This window comes from Capra hircus, chromosome 16 (genome assembly GCF_001704415.2).
Source record: "Capra hircus breed San Clemente chromosome 16, ASM170441v1, whole genome shotgun sequence".
Taxonomy (NCBI): domain Eukaryota; kingdom Metazoa; phylum Chordata; class Mammalia; order Artiodactyla; family Bovidae; genus Capra; species Capra hircus.
In genome coordinates this window covers 27,948,128-27,970,768 of record NC_030823.1, presented here as the reverse complement: position 1 = coordinate 27,970,768, position 22,641 = coordinate 27,948,128, and the positions used below count along the sequence as shown (strand labels likewise).

Below are 22,641 nucleotides of genomic sequence, written 5' to 3'. Positions count from 1 at the left end.
CTGGAGCACAGAGTGCCTCACTCCACCCTGAACTCCCTCAGGGTTGTTGAAGGTCAACAGCTTTAGCAGCATGGGGTTCAATCTCTGTAGAGGCAGACGGCAAATGCCTTTGTTGTCATTGGCAATGCTCTTGGTAAGTGCCAATTTGTACCCAGCAACTGTAAAGTGACATGAAAGTGCTGTGATAACGATTGATGAGACTCCCGAAATTTGTATCCATGCATTAAAATTCATATGAAGGCGATGCTAGACTTCAGTTAGTATTCGGTCCCAGTGGTCCGCGGACTGTAGTCAAGCCCAGGCGAGGGCCTGCCCAGGTCCTTCGGCTGCCAAAGGACTTTCCCCAGCCAGTCCAGATCTGGCCGCCCTCAGGGGAAGAGGGGACACATGCATTAGGAAGCGACAAGGGTGGAATCAGCTGTGAGGACACTTAAGCCTTCCCAGGGACAAACAGTTAAAGGAGACACATGGTGAAAGGACTGGCACCCCGTCCTTCCCAGAGCTGCAGGCGAGGGGTCTGCCCCGCCTCTTGCCTCCAGCATCCCGGAGGATGGTCGCGCAGCCGCGGGCGCCGGGGAACTACCGCCCCCACCGGCGGCCGGTAGGGGGCGAGCGCGCGCCGGCGGCCCCGCCCCTGCGCACGGGCGCCGGGGCGTGCCAGCCGCCAGGCATCAGCAATCTATCCGGAGCGGCGGGTGGCCTGCGCGGCGTGTTCGGAGGCGGTGGCGGCGGTTCAAGGCGCCTTGCCGCCTGCGGGTAGCGGATCGGTGGGTGAGGTGGCAGTAGCAGCAGCGGGTCTCCAGATCGCGGCGTCGGGCTCCCGGAGCTGTAAGCGGCAGGAGAATGGCGGAGTCTTCAGACAAGCTCTATCGGGTCGAGTACGCCAAGAGCGGGCGCGCGTCTTGCAAGAAATGCAAAGAGAGCATCCCCAAGGACTCGATCCGGATGGCCTTCATGGTGCAGGTGCGGGCGGAGGGGGCGCTTTGTGCGCGGCCGGGCCTTCGCGCGTCCGAGGAGGGTGGGGGGAGGGCCGGCCCGGAGCCGTGGGCCTGGCCGACCGCTCCCAGCCAGCGCGGGGCCTGCGGGCACAGCTGCTATCGCGGGACAAGCCCGCCGGGTGGACCCTTCTTCCGTCAGGTTTTGCTGATCTTGCAGGAAAAGCCCGGGAAATACGGTCTGGAGCCGGTGGGGCCTTTTACTTTGTGAAAATAGGGAGCCGCTTCTAGCCTTAGTTCTGGGTTTATTTTATTACCATACGCTTCGGGAAGGAAACTGACTCGTGGTTTTTCGAAGCTAGTCTGGTTTTGACCTACCTTGTTTTTTGAAGCTAGTCTGGTTTTGACCTACCTTGTCCTGCATTGACGGTGGCGACTGGCAAGTGACGATTTGGATTTTTTTAAATCGGTTTTTGGCTATCATTTCAACACCCGCTCACTCTTTTTTTTAAATTAATTATGCAAAACTATGTAAGTCGATGTCATTTCAGTACAGTGCGTTCACTTTTGTCTTACGTTATGGTTTAACATTTTCCCCCAAACTTTCCCAGTTCAGTCGTCTTTGTAGCTATCCGGTTTGAGTAAGAGTGGTTCCTAGTGATTCTCATCTGGGCTTGTTAATAGATTCAAGATTCCCTCCAGTGGTCCCTGAGGCTTCCGAGCAGGCCAGGAGGGGTGTTGGAGTGAGGTGGTGTGTCTGAAGACCCCTCCCAGGCAGAGAGATTCCTGCCACTTTCAGCTTCCAAAAGCTCCTGTCTGTTTGTGTAATTCTAGTTCCCACCCTTCCTGTCCTCCCCACCCTAAGGTAAAGCTGTCGTCCAAGCTTAGTGCTCATGGTCAAGATAGCTTGATTTTCCCTCCACCGGTGAGGCAGTAGGTATTTTAGGAATGACTAGGTGGTATTGCTGCATTCGCAGTAGTTAGGTGGTGTAGGGGAATGGGTACCAGTGTGTACTTAGGCTATCTCATTTCATAATATTGTTACCAAATCCCAGCTCAAATCTGCTTACTGCCCGATAGGCTAATTGAAGCAAGGAATACTCACTTTATTATTTGGAAAGTCAACTGACTGAGGAAATGGCAGACTGTTGTCTTAAAATCAGCTGTCTTGTTGGGGTCTGGATGCCAGCTTCTTTTATAGGACACAAAGGGGAAGGAGGTGAGAAAGGAAAGATCATGTTCTTGCAAATCTCTCCTGAAATGGCCAACCATAGGGAGGGGAAAGAAAGAAACTGAAGTTGCTTGGTCGTGTCCAACTCTGCAACCCCACAGACTGTAGCCTGCTGGGCTCCTCCATCCATGGGATTTTCCAGGGGTTGCCATTTCCTTCTCCAGGGGGTCTTCCCGACCCAGGGATCAAACCCAGATCCCCGGCACTGCAGGCAGATTCTTTACCATCTGAGCCACCAGGAAAGCCCTTAGAGAGGGGATGTATGTGTTAATCACTTTAGGCAGAGGGGCAGGGTGCCCGGAGGCAGGTTATTATATATGATTATAATAACGAGCGATGAAAAATAAAGGTTAAAGTCCAATAAACAGATCTTGATCCATCTGGGAGTTAGAATTACCGACAGTATGTCACTTCTCAGGTGGCACTAGTGGTAAAGAACCTGTCTGCCAATGCAGGAGACCTGAGAGATGCAGGTTTGATCCCTGGGTCAGGAAGATCCCCTGAAGAAGGAAACGGGAACCCACTCCAGTATTCTTGCCTGGGAAATTACATGGACAGAGGAACCTGACAGGCTCCAACAATATGACAGGGGTTGGCATCGTCATCTTAGTATTATTCTCAGGGCCACCTAGCTCACTACCCAACACTTACCGCTTAGTAAACACTCACTGAATACCAGTTAGGTTCTAGGCGTTAAGTACCAGGGGCACAAGGACAGACTCCATTTCTGGGAGCTCCCAATTTGGTTAAAGGGGTGATGACTGGTAAACACTGCTGTGCTGGGGTGGGTGCCACCTGATGGAGCTGTGCCCATGGCATGGTGGGTGCCAAATTGGAGCTCACCACAGAAGTGGCAGAAAGTTGAGGATGGAGGAGTAGACGAGGCCTCCTGTTTGAGGAGCCTTATTTCCCCCAGAGCGTCTTTTCATTTCATCCTGACGTTTGGGTGGCTGGCTGATCTGGTGAACTACTCCCCATTAATACAGGGGCTCTTAACCTGGGGTCTGTGGGATGGTACAGAGAACTCAAGAGGTCCATGAGTTTCAATGAGAAGAGAGTCCTGTCTTCCCTGGACTTCGGTTACAGTTCATTACTTTCTACAGTTATGAATGGAAGCCCCAAAGCAAAGGCACATTAACAGTAACTGCAGTTTTTGTCATCAGTAATAGTTATTTTCATATCATTTACAGTTGTTGGGGATTTTTTAAAATAATCATTTATACTCATCTCAACAAGATCGTGGGCTTCCCTGGTGGCTCAGACGGTAAAGAATCCACCTGCAGGGCAGGAAACCTGGGTTCGATCCCTGGGTTGGGAAGATCCCCTGGAGGAGGGCATGGCAACCTATTCCAGTATTCTTGCCTGGAGAATCCTCATAGACAGAGGAGCCTGGCAGCCTACAGTCTGTTGGTCAGAGTCGGACATGACTGAACAACTAAGCGTGGTATAACATGGCAACAAGATTACAGTCGTTGTTAGCAATAAGATTACAGTAGTTATTAAAGCAGTACTGTATCTTGTTATTTAATGCTTTAAAGTTTGTGGTGAAGGACAGGGAAGCCTGGCATGCTGCAGTCCATGGGGTCGCAAAGAGTTGGACTGAGCGACTTGTAGATTACTGTATCCCAGTAAACTTTTTAAATGTTTTCATAATTATTTTAATACCATTGACTTCCTTTGTGAACTTACACATTTTATTGTGCATTTTAAAATGTTAGTCTGAGAAAGGGACATCCATAGGCTTCACTGGACAGTCAGAGAGGACCCTGTTCTATTGGGACGTGGGTGAGGAGTAAAGAGGCTGGTTGGCTCTAGTCCAGGCAGTTCCACTGAGTGAGTAATCACTTTCTAAACTAAACAAAGTGTAACATTCTGGGCTCTCCTGCTTACTTGTTAGTGAAGGAAATTTTGTTATTAAAATTAAGTATGATTTTTCTCTAATGGTAATTGAGGGTGGAGTTTACACAAATGTTTCGTAGGTCCTTTAGGCTGAGCTGGTGAAGGCCAGAAAAAAGAAGCCTTTCTTCCCCCACCCCCCTTTGGATTTAAATACCTTCTTTTACATTTGTGTGGGAGGATTGTTCTTGGAGTATCAAATACCTGATACTTTAGCTGGCAGGCCCTGGGGCAGCTTGGAGGGGAATGCACCGGACCTTGGTGTTCTTGGGAGGGCCTGCAGGAAACGCCTGCTGCCTTTCTTCCTTTCTTCGTGGTAACAGTTGTTTTGCACTCTGGGGTAGGCTGGCCTTGGTGTGGCCTCTTTTTTATAGCCCATTTCTCAGGAAGCAGCCTGAGAGTGGCTCGGTAAGGACCCTGGTGCGTGGTGGGCACTTATGTTTGCTGAGTCTACAGCCGAGAATTCTGCTCCTTACTGGAGCCCCGCGACTGCCTGGTGAGGCAATAGTCTTGTGACCTTAGTCTGGTTACTTTCTTGCCATCTCATCCTCAGTCCTGAGTTCTTAAGTATAAAGCTTTGCATAGATCAAGGGTTCTTTCCTCTGGAGGGAGACCAGTGGCCTCAGCAGTCCTGGAGTTTGTGCCATGAGTACACCCTGGTGGAGGCTTTTCATGTTTGGCACTGTGCCGGTGGCTGGGGACACAGCACTCAGGCCAGAGTTAAAGGAGCACGTATGGGGGCCTCAAAGAGCCAGGAAGAAATCGTGGCCATAGGTTCCAGTGAGGGGCGGGCAGAGCCATGAGTCAGGGGCCCCCTCTCTGCACTTAGAGGAGGCTTAAAGAGGGGCTCCAGGGCAGGCAGAGCCAGGTCAAGGCCATTGCAGATGCTCTAACTAGACGCCCAGGCGTTTAAGGATATGTTGGCTGCCTTGGTGAACGTTTGAGAGCCAGGACACAAGTCTGTTCTCTGAAATGACATTTGTTGACTGGTTGTGGATGGGGAGGGCTGTCTCGGAGTAAGCATCTTTCCCACAGCAGGAGCTCCTCCATCCTTCCTTTCTTCCTCTTCCCTCCAGACCTGGGGCACCCCACAAATGTTCTGAGTGCCTGCCGTGACTGTGCTGGCAAGACAGGCATTGCATGGCGCCTCTCTGGCAGCTCCTGACCCGACGCAGGGCACAGGCCTTGATCAAATAATAACCCAAATGAATCTTAACTCTGGGGAGCTATGGGAAGGGGCATCTGTCATGGGACATGAGGAAGTGCTGTTGGCTCTGTTAGAGCTGGGGAGCCCAGGGGACAGCCATTGCCACTGTAAACCCACGCTGTGCAACCCTGCGTCCTTGTGCCCCAGCCGTTAACCTTGTATTGTATTCAATGCTGTCTATAAAACCCAGAGAGAGGCTGCTCACCTAGTAGGAGAGGGCCAGTTGGGAGAGCTTGTCCCTGCTTTTCCTGAGCACTTTCTGTGTCCGCATGACTCCATCCTAAACGTTCTGCTGGGTGTTTATTTTTAACGCTGTTTTATGCCATCTGCTTGACATTTAGATTTCTGTCCTATCAAAGCAGATGTTTGGCGCCTGCAGTCAGAAGAACCGTTTGTGTATTTTTAAGTACCTCTTCCTGCCGAGCGACGTAGAGCAGCGTAGTGGAAAGAACCGGGGCTGAATCACCTGCTGCGTGTCTGACCGCACCCCCATGAGACTGTGAAATGAGGGTGCTGGTTCCTCAGAGACAGCTGTGGGGTGTCCCATGGTGGGTGGTGGGCAGCAGGGTCCCTCCAGCCCCTGGGGGTGGGGTGCCCCCCTGCCGGTCCCTTTCAGTCTGCCTCATGGAAATCCTTCATTCTGTGCACATCTGCCTGGCTGCTGCTGGCAGGCCACTTCTCTTGACACATCTGGTCAGCCCGGCGCTCATTGGGGACTCATTCCCCGCTGTCCTAGGTGCACAGAGCCCTGGGGGCCACGCGGGCCCTGGTGCTGGTCCACTGGGGGCCCGGGAAGCAGGACTGGCATTTCCTATGCCCTCGCCGAGCTCTGAGCTGAGTTTGTGACTGAAACCCAGTGGCAAGTTTGGTAACCGCGCTCAGGGCTGAACGCTAAGCTGAAGTGCCAGTCAGCCCCACGGGATGGCCTGGTGCCTGTTCCAGGGCAGGCAAGGCAGCTTCCTCAGCTGAGGGGTGGGTGCCGTACTCTGTTGACAGATAAGCAAGGGGGTTTGGGATGTCTGGTGCCGAGGCCTGCGCCTGAGGCTCACAGCTCTTTTTCCACCTCTGATTCCGCCCTTCTAGTCACCCATGTTCGATGGGAAAATCCCACACTGGCACCACCTCTCCTGCTTCTGGAAGGTCGGCCACTCCATCTGGCACCCTGATGTTGAGGTGGAGGGGTTCTCCGAGCTCCGCTGGGATGACCAGCAGAAGATCAAGAAGATGGCCGAGACTGGAGGAGCGACAGGTGTGTGCCCAGCGGGGAGGTGCGGGGGTCGCCCCAACCCTGGAGCTTCCTGGGCAGGGGCCTGCTCTGTGAGAGCAAAGAGTAGGTCCTTCAGCTCACTCTCCCGTTAACTCCAGCAGCATCACAATGACCCAGAGTTGTCCTGTTGGTACAGGATATGTTACTTCTAGATGCTTGAAATGTAGCCTTTAAATTTGCTGTGGTGGTTATCTTACTAGACCCTCTTCTAGAGCAGTTTCAGGTTCACAGCACAATTAAGCAAAAAGTATGGAAAGTGGAGAGTCTCCACAGAGGCGTGACCTCTTCCACCTTCAGCTTTTCCCAGCAGCTGAAGTTACGTTGACACATCAGTTCACCCAAAGTCCAGAGTTTATGTTAGCCACCAGTCGTGGTGGTGTACATCTTTCCTGTAAGGGTTTGGGCAAATGTATAATGACATATCCATCATTATAACGTCATTCAGAGTATTTCCATTGCTCTATAAAATTCCTCTGCATTCTACCTGTTCATCCCTCCGTCTCCCAACCCCTGGCAACCACTGATGTTTTTCCTATCTCCATAGTTTCATCTTTTCTAGAATATTGTGTCGTTAGAATCACACAGTATGTAACCTTTTCAAATTGGTTTATCTCACTCAGTAATATACATTTAAGTTTCCTGCATATCTTGTCACAGGTTGGTAACATTTCTTTGGGGCACTAAATATTCTACTGTCTGGAAGCACCACAGTTTATCCCTTCACCTACTAAAGGACACCTCAGGTGCTTCCAGTTCTGGGAAGTATGAATAAAACTACCATAAATGTCCCCACGCAGGGTTTTGTGTGGATATAAGTTTTTTAATCGTTTGGATAAATACTAAATACCAAGGCACATGGTTGCTGAATTGTATGGTTAAGAGTATCTTTAGACAGCAAGCTTCTTCCAAAGTGGCCAGACCATTACATTCCTACCAGCAATGAACGAGAGTTCCTGTTACTCCATGTCCTTACCAACCATGTTTGTTACCAGTGTTTTGGATTTTGGCAAACTAATAGGTTTATAGTGGTATCTTGTTTTAATTTGCAATTCCTTAGTACCATATGGGCAAAGCTAACACAATTCTGCTAAGAGAATACACTGGTCATAGCAGACACCCTTTTTCAACAACATAAGAGACACTTTACACATGGATAACACCAAATGGTCAATACTGAAATCAGATTGATTACATTCTTTGTGGCCAAAGATGGAGAAGCTGTGTACATCAGCAAAAACAAGACCTGGCGCTGACTGGCTCAGATCATCAGCTCCTTACAAAGGAGCTGAATTTTAGGCAAAATTCAGGCTTAAATTAAAGCGAGAAAAACCACTAGGCCAGTAGGATCTAAATCAAATCACCTATGATTATATAGTGGAGGTGATGAATAGATTCAAGGGATTAGATCTAGTAAACAGAGTGCTTGAAGAACTGTGGAGAGAGGTTTGTACTATTGTACAGGAGGCAGCGAACAAAACCATCCCAAAGAAAAAGAAACGCAAGAAGGCACAGTGGTTGTCTGAGGAGGCTTTACAAATAGCTGAGGCAGGAAGAGAAGCAAAAAAGCAAGGGAGAAGGGGAAAGGTTACCCAGCTGAATGTAGAGTTCAGGGGAATAGCAGGGAGAGATAAGAATGCTTTCTTCAGTGAACAATGCAAAGAAATAGAAGAGAGCCACCAGAAGGGGAGAGACTAGAGAGCCCCTCAAGAAAATTGGAAATAGCAGTGGAACATTCCATCCAAAGATGGACACAATAAGGGACAGAAACATTAAGACCTGATAGAAGCACAAAAGATCAAGAAGAGATGGCAAGAATACACAGAAGAACTGGACAAAAAAGATCTTAATGACCTGGATAGCCACAGTGGTGTGGTCACTCACCCAGAGCCGGACATTCTGGAGTGTAAAGTCAAGTGGGCCTTAGGAAGCACTGCTGCCAGTAAAGCCAGTGGAGGTGAGGGAATTCCAGCAGAGTTATTTAAAATCCTAAACGATGATGCTATTAAAGTGCTGGACACAATACGTCAGCAAATTTGGAAAACCCAGCAGTGACCGCAGAACTGAAAGAGGTCAGGCTTCACCCCAGTTCCCAAGAAGGGCAGTACTATAGAGTACTCGTCTCCTGTGCTAGTAAGGTTGTGCTCAAAATCCTTTAACCTTCCACAGGACGTGAACTGAGAACTTCGAGATGTTCAAGTTGGGTTTAGAAAAGGCGGAGGAACCAGAGATTAAATTGCCAACACTCATGGATCATAGAGAAAGCAAGGGAATTCCAGAAAAACATCCACCTCTGTTTCACTGGCTATGCTAAAGCCTTTGACTTTGTGGTTCATAACTGTGGAAAACTCTTAAAGAGATAGAAATACCAGACCATCTTAATCTGTCTCCTGAGAAACCTCTATGCAGCTCAAGAAGCAACAGTTAGAACCTTATATGGAACAACTGACTGGTTCAAAATTGAGAAAGCAATATGATAAGGCTGGTTATTGTCACCTTGTTTGTTTAACTTATATGCAGAGCACATCATGCAAAATGCCAGGGTTTATGAGTTACAAGCTGGAATCAAGATTGCTGGGAGAAATATCAACAAACTCAGATATGTAAATGATACCACTTTAATGGCAGAAAGCGAAGAGAAACTTAGCCTTTTGAGGGTGAAAGAGCAGAGTGAAAAAGCTGGCTTAAAACTCAACATTCAAAAAACTAAGATCATGGCATCCAGTCCCACAACTTCATGGCAAATAGAAGGGGACAAGGTGGAAGCAGTGACAGATTTCCTCTTCTTGGGCTCCAAAATCACCGTGGACGGTGACTACAGCCGCGAAATTAGAAGACAGTTGCTTCCTGAAGACAGGAAAGTTACAGCAAACCTAGACAGTGTATTAAAAAGCAAAGACATCACTTTGCCAACAGAAGTTTGTATAATCAAGGCTGTAGTCTTTTTCTAGTAGCCACATATGGATGTGAAAGTTGGGCCATAAAGAAAGCAGTGCTGAAGAGTTGATGCTTTCAAGCTGGTGCTAGAGAATACTCTTGAGAGCCCCCTGGACAACAGGAAGATCATTCAGTCCTAAAGGAAATCAACTGAATACTCATTGGAAGGACTGATGCTGAAGCTGAAGCTCCATTACTTTGGCTTCCTGATGCGAAGAGTAGACTCATTGGAAAAATCCCTGATGCTGGGAAAAATTGAAGGCAGCAGGAGACGAGGGCAACAGCAGATAAGATGGTTGGATGGCATCACCGATTCAATGGACATGAACTTGGGAAAACTCCGGGAGATGGTGAGGGACAGGGAGGCCTGGCATGCTGCAGCCCATGGGGTCACAGAGAATCAGAAACAACTTGGCGATTGAATAGCAAGAAGTACCATATGATTTTGAGCGTCTTTTCACTTCGTTTTATTGAGTTCATCGTATAGTTTGGACAGCAGTCCTCTATCAGATATGTCTTTCACAAGTATTTTCTCTCAGTCTGTGGCTTATATCTTTTATTCTCTTGGTGCTATCTTTCGCAGAGTAGACATTTTTTATTTTAATAAAATCTGACTTATCAAGTATTTCTTTTATGTACTGGGTCTGGTACCATCTCTAAAAAGTTATCACCAGGGGCTTCCCTGGCAGTACAGTGGTTGAGACTCTGTGTCTCCAATGCAGGGGGCACAGGTTCAGTCCCTGTTTGAGGAACTAAGATCCCACATGCTGTAAGGCACAGCCAAAAAATTTTAAGAAGAAGAATAATTGATAAGTAAATAAAAAGTTACCACCATACCCAGATGGTGCTAGTGGTAAAGAACTCACCTGCCAGTGCAGGAGACTTAAGAAACACAGGTTCAATCCCTGGGTTGGGAAGATCCCCTGGAGGAGGAAATGGCAACCCATTCCGTATTGCCTGGAGAATCCCATGGACAGAGGAGTCGGCAGGCTCCTGGCAGTCCATAAGGTCACACAGAGTCAGCCACGACTGAAGAAACTTAGCACCATACCCAAGGTCATCTAGATTTTCTCCCATGTTATTTTCTAGAAGTTTTATAGTTTTGTGTTTAATCAATACATTTAAGTCTGGTCCATTTTGAGTTAATATTTGCCACAGGTGTAATCTGTCTAGATTAAATTGTTTTGCACATATATGTCTTACTGTCCCAGCACCACTTGTTGAAAAAGCTGTTCTCCACTGTGTTGACTTTGCTCCTTTATCAAACATCAGGTGACTGTATCTGTGTGGGTATACTTCTGGACTGTGTTCTGGCTTATTTATCAATTTCGCCAGTATCACACTGATGTGATTATATAGCTTTACAGTGAGTCTTGTCAGGCAGTGTCAGTTCCCTGACTTTGTTCCTCTTCAGTATTCTGTTGGCTAGTCTGCGTCTCCTGCCTCTCCATATAAGCTGCAGTCATTTGGTCAGTATCCACAAACTTAACTTGCTGAGATGCCTTTAAATTTTAAATGGTCGTTTGTTTTTTTTAAATCATCCTTTGAAGGCTATCTCCCGAGACTCTATTCTCATTTCTCTGCCTTCCTGTGAACTGACCCAGTTTAACCTATGGTTGTGACTTCAGGCTGTTGTTGAGAATGAGAAGTTTTAAATTGTCCCAGATCCTGTAATTTGGAAAGAACTATCATTAGTATTGCAGGGTGTCTTATTAGAAAATGTTTTTCTATTCAAATATTGATGTTTGTGTGTTTTTACTCCTGCAGAAAAAGGATTCTACCTTAAGTATAATACTTTTTTTTTAATGTTCGGTCACCTTTTCTTTGTGATAAAATATACGTAACACAGTGCTTACCACTTTAAGTGTACATTTCAATGGTGTTAAGTGCAATTCACAATGCTATGCAGCCATCACCATCATCCTGCTTCAAAACTTTTTCATCTTCCTAAACTATTGCTTCATACCCATCACACATTGACTCCTCTTTTCTCTTCCCCTTACTCTCTGACAACCACTGTTTCTGTCTCTGTGAGTTTGATTACTTCTAAGTACCTCATACTAGTGGAATCACACAGTACTTATCCTTTTGTGTTTGGCCTATACTGTATTTGTCCATCTGTGTCTGACTTGTTTTACTCCACATAATGTCTCCAGGGTTCATTCATGTGGCGTCTGTCAGAATTTCCTTCCTTTTAAAGGCCGGATAAGAATTCTGTGATATGGCTGTTCCACATTTCATTTCTCTGTTCATTCATTGTTGGCATTTGGTTGTTTCTGCCTTTCGGTAATCGGTGAATATTGGTATGCATTTATCTGATGCTGACCTCGTTTTCTGTTCTCTTATGTATATACTCATAAGTGGAGTTATGAGTGGAATTATCATAAGTGGGATTATCATATCAATACTCTACGTTCAGGTTTTGTGTAAACTGCAGTACTGTTTCCCACAGCGGCTGTGGGCTTACACATCCCCAGCAAAAATAAACCGGTTTCTGATTTCTCCACATCCTTATCAACACTTCTGTTTTCCGGAAGTTTTTGCTTTTTCAGGATTTTTAAAAATATCCTTAATGTTTTGAAGTGATATCTCATAATCTTGATTTGTATTTCCCTGTGGTCTACACATTGCATTTTACAGTTTAATATTTACTCTTCTCATGTTAAAAGTTACAGATTTCCATCATTATTGTTTAAGATAACATTGTATTCATTTATCCAGATCTTGCTAAATTTTGTGCGTCATTTGAGTATTTGGCATCTATTACAGTAATTTGATTGAATCCTTGCCACATTGCTTTATCAGTTTTTCCAGTTGAGCTGAGACACCTGGAGGTTAGTTGAGTGCCCCAAGGTTAGCATGGTGGTGAACTCCCGTGGCAAGATTCAAGTCCAGACTCTCTGCTTTTGAAACTAGGCTGTAAACCATTTAGCTCTGTTACAAACAGAACAAATTTCTCATGTATCCTGGGCATCTATCCAGTTATTTCTTTAATTCTAAGAGGAGGAAATACTGCTAAAAGAGATGAACTGTTTCAAGGTGTGTGTGCCAGCCTGCCTTTTAGAAAGCTTGTATCAGTTCTGCCTGTACCAGCAATGTGTGATGTACTCATTTCTCCACTTCCACGCCATCCATCCCTAAGTACTTTCATTACTTTTCATTCTGCTGGACATGTGTTTCATCATCATGAAGCTTCATCTTTGAGTCAGTGTTCTTGTTGTAATATCTCTTTTCTCACAGAAACTATTTTTAGTATTTTGAAATTTTTCATCCAGAATTTTTAAAATAATACACAGTTATATGCACAGACTTGACGTGTACAGTTCAGTGAATTTTGGCAAGTGCACGCACACGTCTAACATTCACCCATCAACAAGAAGCCCCAGAAGGGTCGCTTGGGTCCTTTCCGAGTCATCCTTCCTCTCAGCATGTAACCACTGTTCTGATTTCTGTCCCTTTGGGTTAATTTTGTGTGATTTAGCATTTGGGAGAAAAAGCAATAGTCTCTTTTTCTCTTGTAAACTGCTTTTGCTCAGCATGTCTGTGAGACTCATCCAGGTTGTCTTACGTGTCATCAATTCTTTTTTAATTACTAAAGAACAGGCTTTTGACTATAACTCAGTTTGTTAGTTCATTCTCCTGTTGATCTACTATCATACATCGTAGTAAGCACTTACTAAGTTCTTTCAAAGTGAGGAAGGGGGTACAGAGGAGGGGCTGGGGGTGGGAGTGTTAAAGACCACCACCAGCTAACATTATGCTGTGTCCAGGAGCCTGAGAAAATTTTTAATTTCATTGCAGGAGAAGAAACTTAACCAACCACAGTAGTTAGAAACAAACGTAGATGAGATGGACCAACTGTGGTTGCCCAAAACACAAGGTGTCCTGGTAGAGGTATCCCAAGAGGTAGAGGAGGACAGGGCTCTTTGGAACTACGCTAAGGCTGTTGAAACGAGCATGGCTGTGTTAGATGTTTCAGGCAAAGGCCAGGATGGAGTTGGCAGCAAGACGGAGAAGACGCTGATTGACTTTGGGGCAGGGTACGCCAAGTCCAACAGGAGCACGTGCAAGAGCTGCATGGAGAAAATAGAAAAGGTGAGAGCCTGGGGCTTGGTCTGTCTGACTTTCTGGGTTTCTTGCACTGGATGTCATTGGATAGCTCAAAAGAAAAAAGAAAATAGGGCTTTAGGTGCTGGGTAAAAATAAAGTGAATCATCTTAGTAGCGACAGGAGATAACTGACTTTTCTTGTGGCAGATCTAGCCCTGATCATTCACAGTGCCGTCCTTGCGTGTCACTGAACCTGCTCTTAGGAAACCTGGGAGAGTTTGGAAAACATGTACACAGTGGGTCTCTTCTGGACCCCCGAAGGGCTGCAGGAAGCTGTTGGTTGTGTTTTATGGTAGACTCAGTTTAAGGAGTGCGTTTGTTCCCTAGTGTCGGCCTCCAGGCTTTCTTCCGCTTAGCCAGGCGCTTCTTCCATCCTCCTTCCTTTCCAGCTCTCACCCCTGAAGGATGATAGCTGGTCGGGTGGAGTGACGGCTGAGTAGCTCAGACGCAGATTGAGGGGTTGGCCTGTGCCCTTTAGCCTCGTTACCAGAGATCCTCTCGTCTTAGGCAGACATTCTGGTTAATTAATTCAAGGCACTGATGAGAAGTTTCCACCTCCTCAGTATTGTCCAGGAAATTGAGGCAAGTCAGTGAGCATTCAGAAAGGAAAACCATGAAACTGCTAGATCTTCTCCAGCTGCCTTCTACCACAAGAATTTGAGGCAGAAGTTGAGTTTCAAAGGGAGCGCCCAAGGCTGTGTGTCGTGGAGTGTGGCCAGGCCTCAGGTGGAATTGTGTCAGTGCCGCTTGGTCCGCGTTTCCCCACCTGGGGCTCACGGGCCTGAAACCCATCGGGATGTCAGACCTGGGCAGGATGGCAGGACTGGATGCTAGCTTACAGGTTTGCTACTGCATTTTAGGGAGCCTTCAGCTGCGTAAAGAGACTGAGGGGCTGGGTAGGAGGTTGCAGAAGATCCCTGCTAGGATTGAGGCCTGCTCTGTGTCCCTCAGGGGCTTCCCTAGTGGCTCAGATGATAAAGAATCTGCCTGAAATACAGGAGACCCAAGTTCAATCCCTGGGTCGGGAAGATCCCCTGGAGGAGGAAATAGACAACCTGCTCCAGTATTCTTGCCTGGAGAATTCCTTGGACAGAGGATCTTGATGGGCTACAGTCAGTGGGATTCAGAGTCAAGTAGGACTGAGCGACTAATACTTTCACTTCTGGCTCTCTTGAGCCTGGAGTATAGCATCCCAGGCGTTGTTCTTACCTCTGAACCGGGGTCTGCAGAGTGTCCTCAGGGTGATGTTACCACTTTATCACTTGCCCAGGCAGCTGGGTGGGTAGGTAGCTAGTTGGACTTAACCTTATTTAAAAATAGGGAGCAGAGGCTTCAGGGTAACACAATCCTTAATGGCATAAAAGAACCAAAACCTTCCAGCAGCCCTCTTATCACCTTCATTGTGGACCTGGTCGCCCCCAGGCCGCCCCGATGTTTGACCACCCTTCCTTGTCTCTCTTTGGTAACACGTGTGGATTCTCCTACAGGGCCAGGTGCGCCTGTCCAAGAAGGTGGTATACCCTGATAAGCCCCAGCTGGGCATGGTTGACTGCTGGTACCACCCAAACTGCTTTATTCAGAAACGGGAGGAGCTGGGCTTCCGTCCTGAGTTCAGCGCAAGCCAGCTCATGGGCTTCAGCCTCCTCACCGCAGAGGACCAAGAAACCCTCAAGAAGCAGCTGCCGGCCATCAAGGGTGAAAGGTGGGTAGAGGGCTGGGGATGGAGGGTGTCCATGGGGCTTCAGGGAAGGGTTTCCCGCAGGCCCAGAGCATGTATCAGACTGCTGCACCCTCCTGACTGCCCTGTCTGGGCGTCCCCCTGACTGGAGTCCGCCGCCTTTCCTCTCACCGCTCCATGACCCGCTCTCACGTCCCCGTAGCATCCTCAAGTGCAGAGGCGGCCTTCAAGCACTATCTCAGTTCTAAATGCATACGTTTAGGACTTCCCTGGTGGTCCTGTGGTTGAGAGTCTGCCTTGCAGTGCTGGGGACACAGGTTCAACCCCTGGTCTGGGAAGATCTGACATGCCTCAGGGCAGCTAAGCCTGTGTGCCATGACTACGGAAGCCCATGTGCCTTAGCCCATGCTCTGCAACAAGAGAATCCACCGCAATAAAGACGTCCTCGCACCACAACTAGAGAAGGCCCACACTCAGCCACAAAGACCCAGAGCAGCCATAAGCAAATAGTAAATTTTAAAAATGAAATAAGTGCACAAGTTGATTGTACAGCACATGTGGCTCTGGAATGTCAAAGAAAACTAGAAAGTCAGAGGCATGGATTTTAAAGTCCTCAGGGCGCTTTGACACTCAGTATAGGTATAAGAGGAATGTATAAGCTTCCATTTATGCCGTAACCACCAGAATGGGTTGAGCACTTCTGGTGCGCTGGGCATTGTGCTAAGCCTTTTACAGGATAATTCATTTAACCATCACCATGATCCTACAAGGTAGAGGGTATTCTTTTCCCCACTTTAATGAATGCGGGAAAATCCAGGGGTTCGATCTCAGGCCAGCGTGACAGCTGAAAGCATTAACCACCATGGCTGGCCTGCCCTGTTTCTGGGGGCTACTGATGACCCTCGGTGCCCTCTCTCAAGTCAGGGGCGTTGCTCCTTGGTCAGCAGTGTTTGCTGACCTGGCTGAGGCAGACCCGCTGGCAGCGCCTAGACTTGAAATGATAGCCTCCCACGTCTGAGAACAGCCTCTTGGCCTCAGGAGCAGCCCCATGTCTTAGCTTGAAAGACTCAGTGCCTGACATTGGTGCTTTGACTTCTGCGGTCCCTGCCAGAACCTTCCAGGCCATCTGGTCTATGCCAGGAGATGGGTGGCACTTTGATGTCAGATGGGGCCTAAGCCCTGGGTGCTGCGCTGCGTTGTTCCAAGGCTCTGGAGCGACCGCTGGCCTGTCCTCGCAGCTGAGTGTGTCGTGAAGTGGCAGTTGCAGACCCGAGCAGACGGCGAGCTCCTGAGTGGGCAGCGCCTGGCCAGGCCGCGTTAGAGTGCCAGGAGGATGCTGTGTCACCCGAGGCCTTGGCTTTCAGGGTCTCAGTGGTTCTGGTTCTTTCTCTCACATCCTTTGTCTCTTTCAGAAAGAGAAAAGGCGATGAGGTGGATGGAATAGATGAAGTGGCCAAGAAGAAATCTAAAAAAGAAAAAGAAAAGGAGATTAAACTTGAAAAGGCCCTCAAGGTGAGTCCGGAGCTGCGTGTCTCCTCTCCCCAGTCAGTCTAATTCTCTTCCTCATTCTGGGGAGAAAGTTAAAGGAGGTGTGGGTGTCCTGCTTTATAAGAGCTTTTAAAATTCCCAAATCGATAGCTGCTGTTCAGTAGCCTGGCTTTCCCCCAGGCTTTCTTCCCTCCTCCCAAAGCAACGTGAAAGCATCCACAATGGGCTCTCAGCGTCAGACCAGTGGCCAGGCTGGTGGGAGCCGAGCTGTCGCTTCCCACTCAGCAGCCTCGTGCTGGGATGGGCGTGTCTTGCCTCAGCCACACAGTGCATCACCGCATCCCAGACCTAGAGCACGTTGGAAACTGGGTATTGAATTCAAGGATGCTGAATGTTCTTGGCACAGAGAATGGCTAAAGAGATAAAATTCAAAAATTTTTTTTTTTTTTTTAATGAAAATCTCTTCTTGGGGGGATAGAAGGCGTATAGTAAAAGGAGAAAACTGCCCATGAGATCAGTGGTCATTGGCCAGAGACATTCATCACCATGTTGGTAAATGTGTGTCAAAGTAAAGTAAGAATTATTAACCAGAAAATGGCGAGTGTTTGTTTGGGAAACTAGGAGGGGGCCGTCAGTCTCTTCTTGGGGGTGTGATTTCCATGCTTAATATGAATCACAGACTCAGTGTGGGTAGTCCTTCAGTTTAAAACATGTCTGTTTTGTGCTAGCCCTGGCTGCAGGGCTGCTACAGTGGGTTTGGTATTATTCCTTCCGTGCTCCACACGCTCCCCAACCCGGCACATCCGTTTGTGCTGGCTTCCCATCCTTCCCACGTAGGTGACATCTTTCTGCTGCTTCCATCTCACCTTGCGCCCTTAGACTTCCTTGTCCTCCCTTGTTCCTTATGCTCTCTCGTTCCAAGGCTCACCGTGTGGTCCTGCAGGGGTGGATTTTTTTAATTGTATATTTTATTTAAAAAAAAATTATGCATACTTTTATTTATTTTCACTTTTTTTTTGGACCACACCATGCAGCATGTGGAATCTTAGCTTCCCAACCAGGCATTGAACCCGTGCCCCTTGCAGTGGAGGCACGGATTCTTAGCCACTGTACCACCAGGGAAGTTCCAGGGGTCCCTATCACTGAGGCCCTTACTGAGGTGGGGCCGGGGAAGCAGTGTGTGTGATGCATCTCTGTCTTGTTAAAGCCCTTCTCACCCGGTGCTGAGAGGGCTGGCATTTCCATCTGTCTTGCAGACGTGGGGTCTCAGGCCTAACTGGGCATGACCCGCCCAGTCCCCTAAAGCGGGAGGAAGCACTCCCCTGCCCTGGCTGTGCTGTGGGGAGGCCCCTGCCTTCCTAAGCAAAGCACATGTGAGAATAAGTGCAGTGATGAGAAGAGTGCCCACAGAGAGTAAGCACTGCATAAATATTACCACAGAGACTTACAGTTCTGTTTGCAGAAGACCTGAAGTCTGTTCACGGTAGTGAGCATAATGCACGATTGAGGCGGTCGGGGTGTTTGGGGCTTGTCCCTGCTCGCTCGCGGGTAGTTGGGGAGCCGTCCCTCCTCCCTTCGGTGCTGGGTGTTGGGACAGATAAACCCGGTGCCTTCCTGCTTGTGTGTCCTGGGATTTGTCTCTGAGGGGCTGGTTCCGGGGACTCCAGTGCCCAAGTGCCCAAACCCCAGGCCGACTCGGACACGGTGCCCCGTGCTGGGAGCAGAGTCCGGGGGATGCGGCAGCTCCGCTCAGTGCAGGGCTGTGAAGCAGGGCTATGATGGGAGCCGAAGGGTCCAGGGTGGACCCTTCCTCTGGTTGGGCTTCTTTCTCTGAAAAGAGCCAATCTGTCAGCTGCTGGCTGTCGTACGCAGGCCCAGAACGACCTGATCTGGAACGTCAAGGACGAACTAAAGAAAGCGTGCTCGACGAACGACCTGAAAGAGCTGCTCATCTTCAACAAGCAGGAAGTGCCCTCCGGGGAGTCGGCGGTGAGCTGCCCTTGTGTTACGGGAGCCGCGAGCCAGGCGGCCAGGCCGTGTGCGGTGACTGTCCCGGTGCAGTGTGGGAGGCCCTCCGGTTGAACACCTGCCGGTATTAATCGGGAGCGGCGTTCCACAGTCGTGTTGCATGGTCATCGCCATCGAGGTCGCCATTTGCAGGGCAGGAGGGGGCAGGCGCTCAAGCGCTGAGGTGGGCCGCACGTCTGCCTCGTGTGTTCATGCCACACACTTAGGCCCAAAGAGCTCTCTCTGCTGCCTTCCTCCCAGGCTCCCCGGGGGCCACGAGGGCTGTTTCCCCAGCAGGCCCTGCCATCACTCCGGTGCACTCAGAAGCAGTGGGTTCTCTGGGCTCTCCCTCTGTTTCTAAGTCACCGAGGGAAGGGAGAGCTGCAGGAACACTTCACGCGTGGACATAAGATCCAAGCTCCAACCATGATCCGCCTCCCCTGGGGAATGTTAGGGAGCCTCAGGGCACTCCTTTTTTAGCAAGTGAAGTCTGTGCAGATTCTTCATCCCACATTGGCAAATGTCCTCTCACGGCCCCCCGCCTTCCTCCCTTACGTGTTTTTCTTCACTGGCTTCAGATCTTGGACCGCGTGGCCGACGGTATGGTGTTCGGCGCCCTCCTTCCCTGCGAGGAATGCTCGGGCCAGCTGGTCTTCAAGGGCGACGCCTATTACTGTACCGGGGACGTGACTGCCTGGACCAAGTGTATGGTCAAGACACAGACGCCCAACCGGAAGGAGTGGGTGACCCCAAAGGTAAGTCAGGTGGGAGATAGGAGCAATCCTGGGATCTATTAACAGAAAAACCTGGTCCCCCCTCCCATGCTTGTCCATACTCGAGGCCACCACGACTGCAGAGTAGAGTGTCTCAGACCTCTTTACATTGGGGCCTTCCTCATAATCAGAATATAGTTATGTCACTGGTTCTGTACATTTGCAAACTACACAGATGGAGAATCAGTGCACTTCCAGCTGGAGCACAGGTTTGTCCAGCTGGTGTGAAATGCGAAGACTGTGAGTCACTTTTCATTTCTGTTTCTCTCTGCCAGGCACTGTCCTAGGCACAAGGGACACAGTGGTGAACCAGTGGCGATTCCTGCCTTTATAACAGGAGGGTGCTTCTCAAGGACATTTCCTTGCCTAGGTGCTGGAGGAGGAGGAGGACCCAGGGTTCACGTGTCCCCCGTCACCTTCTCTCTGCTGAGCTCTTAGAATGCAGAAAGCCTCAGTTGGGCCACCTTGTTAGGAGCCGTGCTGCTGGGGAGCATGCAGTGTCAGGGGGCGGGCTGCTGGAGGGACCCAGCACCACCAGGGACGGTCGTGACCCTGCCGCTCACTGGGCTTCGGGGTTGGTGTCTGTCAGGTTCCCTCACTGCCTGTGTCTTCTCCTGGGGGTGGAGCATTTGGACCAGCAGCGTATGTAGCTGTCACCTGCATCGGGGCTGATCGCCGCTTTCCCACGTTTTCCCCTTTTGTACTCATTCTTTTCCTGCCTTCTCTGTCCCCTACCGTAATTACTGAATACCTCCAGTGCAGCTGCTTTGAAACAAATCTGACTCTGTCTGCCCCACCCTTAAAACCTCACAGTGATTCCCCATTTCTTCTAGAAATATTTTCCCAGTTCTTCTGAGAATGCCAGTATTCCAAGCCCATGTGCGGTATTTGTATCCCTTTCAGTATCTTAGGTTGGGGAAAACATAAGATTGTTACATGAACTATTTTGTGTTGATATGTCAGTTGCGCTGCATCTGTGCGTAGATTTCTAAGGGTTGTTATAAAAGGATACCTGGATATGCAAGATATTTTGTCAGGTCAACAGAGCTTGCTGCCCAGGCGAACCCATGGACTTGCAGGCCCTGCATAGGGCCTGTGCAGCCGCCGGGGCATCTCCTTGGCTTGAACCCCCTTTCCCAAAGCCCCCCCGTGGTCTGACTCCAGCTGCCTTCTGCAGCCCCTCTTTGGCTGTTTTATTCCTCTTCACAGACTGCTCTTACCACGCGACGCACGTTCTCTCTGTCTCACCCCTTCCCTAGTCCATCCTCATCTGTGTCTCTTTCATTACACACTCCGCAGTGGGGAACCAACTACAGTTGTGTGTTCCCAGAACATCACAATACCGTCCGATACTTTTACGTAACTGCCTGCTTTGCAGCTTCCAGCCAGCGGAGCAGGTCACTGCCTCTGAGGAGCCCTCCCAGCATTCCCAGTGTTGCATCACTTTTAGCACGCCTCTGGTTTAGAAGCCAGCTCCTATACGGAAGTTGCCTTCTTACATCTGACTCTCAGTCAAGGCTGAGTTTGTTTCTCAAAGGCCAAAACTCTTTTAAACCCACTGAGATGTGTGGCACATGTTAGATGCCCAGCATATGTTTTATCTGCTGGATGGTCATTGACCATGGATCTAGCAGGGAAGGACTGTTTGTTTTTTTAACTTTTTATCTTGTATTGACGTATAGCCAGTTAACAGTGTTATAAACAGTGAAGGGATTCAGACATACATATGTACATATCCATTCTACCCCAAACTCCCCTCCCATCCAGGCTGCCACATAACATTGAGCAGAGGTCCGTGTGCTCTGGTGAGGAAGGACTCTGTTGGTGGGATGAAGACTTAGGAGAGTAGGGATCTGGTACCCCTGAGTCTCGTGCATGTGATGTTTACCGCGTGACCACTTAGAGCAGAGCCCATGGTGACACCTGGGGTGCAGCTGGACACTGACCACTGTCGGGCCACCTGCATCCATGGTCGCTTCTTCTAGGAAGGGAAGAGAATTGCCTTGATTTCCTTCTAGGTAATAACCTGTCTCCCGGGATGTGGAGAGTCTGGGGGGCTTTTGGTCATGGAAAGGACATATGACCCCAGGACAACGCCTCTTGACCCTTAGGACTGCAACTCAAGAGTGAGGCCCAAGGGTTGTAATCAGGTTCCATCAGGGGTCCCTTGACCAGATAATCAACAGATTTTTTTCTTTTTTCTTTTTAAAGAAAATATTTTTCTTCTTAAAGCGTCGCAGTACCAGCTCTATTATAAATGTAGAAGCAGTAGTAATAGGTACTATATCAACAGTGTTTCAACTGTTATTGAAATACTATATCAACTGTATTTCATACCAAAAGCCTCCAGTCTTCCTATTTTGTCATTCTTCATTGTAAGAAGAAAAAGATTCTCAAATTCTTTGCTCTGTCAGTTGGTTATTTTGTGGGAGAACTGGTTTAACTATAACTTACGTTTTTTAGGAATTCCGAGAAATCTCTTATCTCAAGAAACTGAAGATCAAAAAGCAGGACCGTATATTCCCCCCAGAGAGCAGCGCCCCGGTGGGGGCAGCACCCCCACCCTCCGCAGCTTCAGCACCTGCCACTGTGCCCTCTGGCCCCCCAGGTACAGCTCTGGGTCCAGCCTGGGTGGGGAGGGCTGGGGCCCTGAGCTTAGCAGGAAGAGGGGATCCGGCTGGGTTCTTCTCCTGTTGGCTGATCCCATGGGGAAACTCTGCCCTTGTTCTCCCCTCCCCACCACCAGCAGGAGGAGGAAGGCTGGGGAGGGGCTTCTGAGAAGGATCAGGGCTACGGTTGCCTGTGGGGATGCTGTCCTGCCTGCCTGAGTCTGCATTGCTGAGCAGAGTCAGTCCAGGCCTCCCCTTTCCGCCTCTGGGCAGGGCCCCCACCTCCACCCCCACCATTCATCCCCAGCCAAATGTAACATTGGGGCTCTGTCCGCTCTGTGATCGACATGAAAGGTATTCCACACCAGCAAAGACAGGGAGATCAGTCTGTGTTTTCCTGACAGAAAGGGGCCACTGTCTTTGTTTACTGAGGGATATGTGGCATAGTTGTGGCCACCGTGTGGCAGGTGGAGGGAGAGGATTCATCTGTGAATGTCAGCCCACCAG

The 22,641-nt window shown here is 49.0% G+C and overlaps 1 protein-coding gene across 1 annotated transcript in view; it reads left to right on the top strand.

Annotated features, from left to right (window-relative positions):
* The window catches only part of PARP1 (poly(ADP-ribose) polymerase 1), a 41,128-nt gene continuing 19,140 nt past the window's right edge, over positions 654 to 22,641 (top strand). The window contains exons 1-8 of the mRNA XM_005690533.3: positions 654 to 963; positions 6,353 to 6,518; positions 13,441 to 13,565; positions 15,067 to 15,281; positions 16,670 to 16,769; positions 18,618 to 18,734; positions 19,331 to 19,507; positions 21,989 to 22,133. Coding sequence (XP_005690590.2) covers positions 844 to 963; positions 6,353 to 6,518; positions 13,441 to 13,565; positions 15,067 to 15,281; positions 16,670 to 16,769; positions 18,618 to 18,734; positions 19,331 to 19,507; positions 21,989 to 22,133 — 1,165 coding nt within the window. The 5' untranslated portion in view covers positions 654 to 843. The remainder of the gene's footprint in view (positions 964 to 6,352; positions 6,519 to 13,440; positions 13,566 to 15,066; positions 15,282 to 16,669; positions 16,770 to 18,617; positions 18,735 to 19,330; positions 19,508 to 21,988; positions 22,134 to 22,641) is intronic.